The sequence below is a fragment of the Mastomys coucha genome, unplaced genomic scaffold (genome assembly GCF_008632895.1).
Source record: "Mastomys coucha isolate ucsf_1 unplaced genomic scaffold, UCSF_Mcou_1 pScaffold11, whole genome shotgun sequence".
Lineage (NCBI taxonomy): Eukaryota > Metazoa > Chordata > Mammalia > Rodentia > Muridae > Mastomys > Mastomys coucha.
Genome location: NW_022196893.1, coordinates 14437301 through 14440615, shown reverse-complemented (window position 1 = coordinate 14440615; position 3315 = coordinate 14437301). Strand labels below are relative to the sequence as shown.

General features: G+C 49.0%; 1 protein-coding gene across 3 annotated transcripts in view; it reads left to right on the top strand.

Moving 5' to 3' along the window:
* Positions 1-3315, top strand: part of Scube1 (signal peptide, CUB domain and EGF like domain containing 1) — a 127162-nt gene that overhangs the window by 95310 nt on the left and 28537 nt on the right. For all 3 annotated transcript variants that reach the window (XM_031351199.1, XM_031351191.1, XM_031351183.1), the window contains one exon: positions 2816-2932. In XM_031351199.1, the coding sequence (XP_031207059.1) occupies positions 2816-2932 (117 nt within the window). The remainder of the gene's footprint in view (positions 1-2815; positions 2933-3315) is intronic.

Sequence of the window (3315 nt, the reverse complement as noted above, 5' to 3'; positions counted from 1 at the left end):
GAAATCCACCTGCCTCTGCCTCCCAAGTGCTGGGATTAAAGGCGTGCGCCACCACCGCCTGGCAATGTATATCTCTCTATGTCTCTGTCTCTCCCTGCCTGGTTCTACTCCCTGTTAGCAGCTCTCCTTGGCAGGTAACCCATGCTCTGGCATCTCCAACATTTTTGGGTCTCCATTGAAACCCAGGTTTCCTTTCACAGCTTCACACAATGGCTTCTCCAAGTTTCCAAGCAAGGACACCCCTAACACATGCCTGGCCTCAGCAGCTTTCCTTACAGTTTCCCCACAGGGGGAGGAATTCTGCAATCCCTTTCTTGTATTCTTAGCTCTAAAGCCTGAACCATGGCCATTGTTGCCAAGTTCTGCTTGTTGGGGCTGGAACTTGGCCCCCTGTTCAATAACATTTGAGTCAACTCTCAGTGTCGATGGTTCCTTTCCCAGCTTCGGCTGTCTGCACGGCTTGTAAACTTAGCTGGGAGGGGTCTTGCCCTAAGGTCACCACTCCCTTTACTCCATTTAGCATCTGCTTTTCATTTATTTATCTATTTAATGTAAATGAGTACACTGTAACTGTACAGGTAGTTGTGAGTCTTCATATGGTTGTTGGGAATTGAATTTAGGACCTCTGCTCACTCTGGTCAGCCCTGCTTGCTCCGGCTCAAAGATTTATTTATTATTATTCATAAGTACCCTGTAGCTGTCTTCAGATGCACCAGAAGAGGGCGTCATTACAGGTGGTTGTGAGCACCATGTGGTTGCTGGGAATTGAACTCAGGTCCTTCAGAAGAGCAGTCAGTGCTCTTACCTGCTGAGCCATCTTGCCAGCCCCGCATCTGCTTTTCTTTAAACATTTTATCTCCTGGAGCTCAAGACTTGGTTCCAGTATCACTTTTTCTGGTGTCCTTTTCTCCTCATGCCATACATGTGTATTTCTCTTTGTCCAGCTTGTTTCTTTTCATTAGAGATCCCCATAAGAGTGACCACTAACATCCACATCAATACTAGGTTGTCTTGAAATCCCCTCTGCCAAGGCCATTGATCCAAACTTTTAAGTTTAGCATCAGGCAGGTTTCTAGGACAAGGGCAAAAAGCAGCCACAATTCTTTGCCAAAATATCCCAAGAATGTTCTCTAAGCCACTCATTAATATTTTTATCTTCTGAAGCTTATTGAGCTGGGCCCCCCACAGTTCAAATCACCCTCAGCCCCGTCTTCCATGTTCCCACTAGGATGGCCCATTAAGTCCCACATAAATCATTCAACTGCTTTTCTAGTCCAACGTCCCAAACTCTTCCATATTCCTCCAGCAAACAGTACAGTCAGGCCTGTTACAGCAATACCCTAGTCCCTCGTACCAGTTTCTGTATTACGGGATGGCTGATGTGCATGACTCTCCATTCCATTTGACTTTGACTGCCCGAGGAAATTCATAGTCAAATGCCTTGTGCTATCAGAGCTACTTTTTAAAATCTTATAGGTAGTATATTCCCTGTCCTCTCTTCTATGGGTGCCACTTTCCTAGCCTTTCCAGAAACATCTTCGGGTGGCAAGAACACACTTTGGTCAACATCACAAGATGTTATATTCTACAACATCACATTTGTTGGAAATGGAATTATATTCCATTTCTGTTTCCTCTTGGGGGTTCTTGGGCAAGTCCTAGTCATTTTCCTTCCTGACATGTATACTAAGTTCCTTTCCCATCAAGGCATGGCACCTCAGGCCTTTGATCCCAGTACTCAGGAGGGAGAGGCAAGAATTAAAGCCAGCTTGAGCTACGTGAGACCCAGCCTCAGAAGTAAAACAGAAACAGATGGGAAGATGGCCCAGTAGGAGGTGCTCGATGATGAAGAATGAGGATTTCACATCCCCAGCAGCCATGTAAAAACCAAGCATGGCAGCACATGCATGTAAACCCAGCATGGTGACCAGAGGAGTCAAGAGGACCCCTGGGATGGGCTAGCCTGTCAGTGTAGCTGACAGCAAGCTTCCCACTCAGTGAGACAGCCTGTATCGAAAATAAAGATATGGCTGGAGTGCTGGCTCAGTGGCTAAGAGCATGAACTGCTCTTGTAGAGGGTCAGTTCCGAGCACCCACATCAGGAGGCCTGTAACTCCAGCTCCTGGGGCTCTGACACCCTCTTCTATCCTCCTTAGGTACTCACATACACAAAGTTAAAAACATAAGCCGGGAGTAGTGGCGCACGCCTTTAATCCCAGCACTTGGGAGGCAGAGGCAGGAGGATTTCTGAGTTCGAGGCCAGCCTTGTCTACAGAGTGAGCTCCAGGACAGCCAGGGCTATACAGAGAAACCCTGTCTCGAAAAACAAAAAAATAAATAAATAAAAACATAAAAAGTTTTAGAACAGGTAATGAAGGTGGAGTGTGAATGAGGAAGATATCCAACGTTGACGTCTGGCCTGTATGTGTATGCACAGGTAAACACACAGGCACACATGGGCATGTGCACGCACACACACACACATGCACACACACACATATGCACGCACACTCAAACAAATGTAAATATCTTTCCTAACCACAGGTGGATGAGATATTAACAGAGGTTCACAATAATCCTCTACTGGTAATATTTAGCCCCACCCACTTCCAACACAGACATGAGGGGATTCTACCCCAGCAACAGGGCTAACAGAGACAGTGAGGGAAAAAGTAAGCAACAAGAGACTTAATAGACTGTGGAGGCTGTGCTGAGCCTCAGGACCCAAGGACCAGCCAGGCGGAATGTTCCGTGGGCGACAGGCCTGCCTAGGCGCCTCAAGCTGACACCCCACCCTCTTTCCCTGTGACCACAGATATTGATGAGTGTTCCTTCGAGCGGACCTGTGACCACATCTGCATCAACTCCCCTGGCAGCTTCCAGTGCCTGTGTCGCCGAGGCTACACACTCTACGGGACAACCCACTGCGGAGGTCTGCAGCCCGCCCGCCAGGGCCACCTCCCCCTCGAGGCACGCGCCTGGCATATGGCCATCAACAGGGCTCCCCACACCCCAATCCTGACTTTGACCCTGGTGGGCCTGGGAGGGACCTTGCAAGGCTGGGAGTCTGCTAAACAGGCACAGGTAGAGGACAGGGGCTGGAGGGGAGGCACTGTGAGGGTGCCTTGGCCAGCTTGGAAGCATAAACCCAGGACCTCGTTTCCTGGGGTGCCCAGTCCAGAAGTGGGAGGCCAGTGCACAGAAAAATCCAGAAAGTGCATTCTGGAGACAGGAAGAATGGTGAGACAATGAGAATCCTAAAGGAGGAACATTTGGGTCAAGATGGGAAAGCAGTCCATGGAGTGGGGGGGGGGG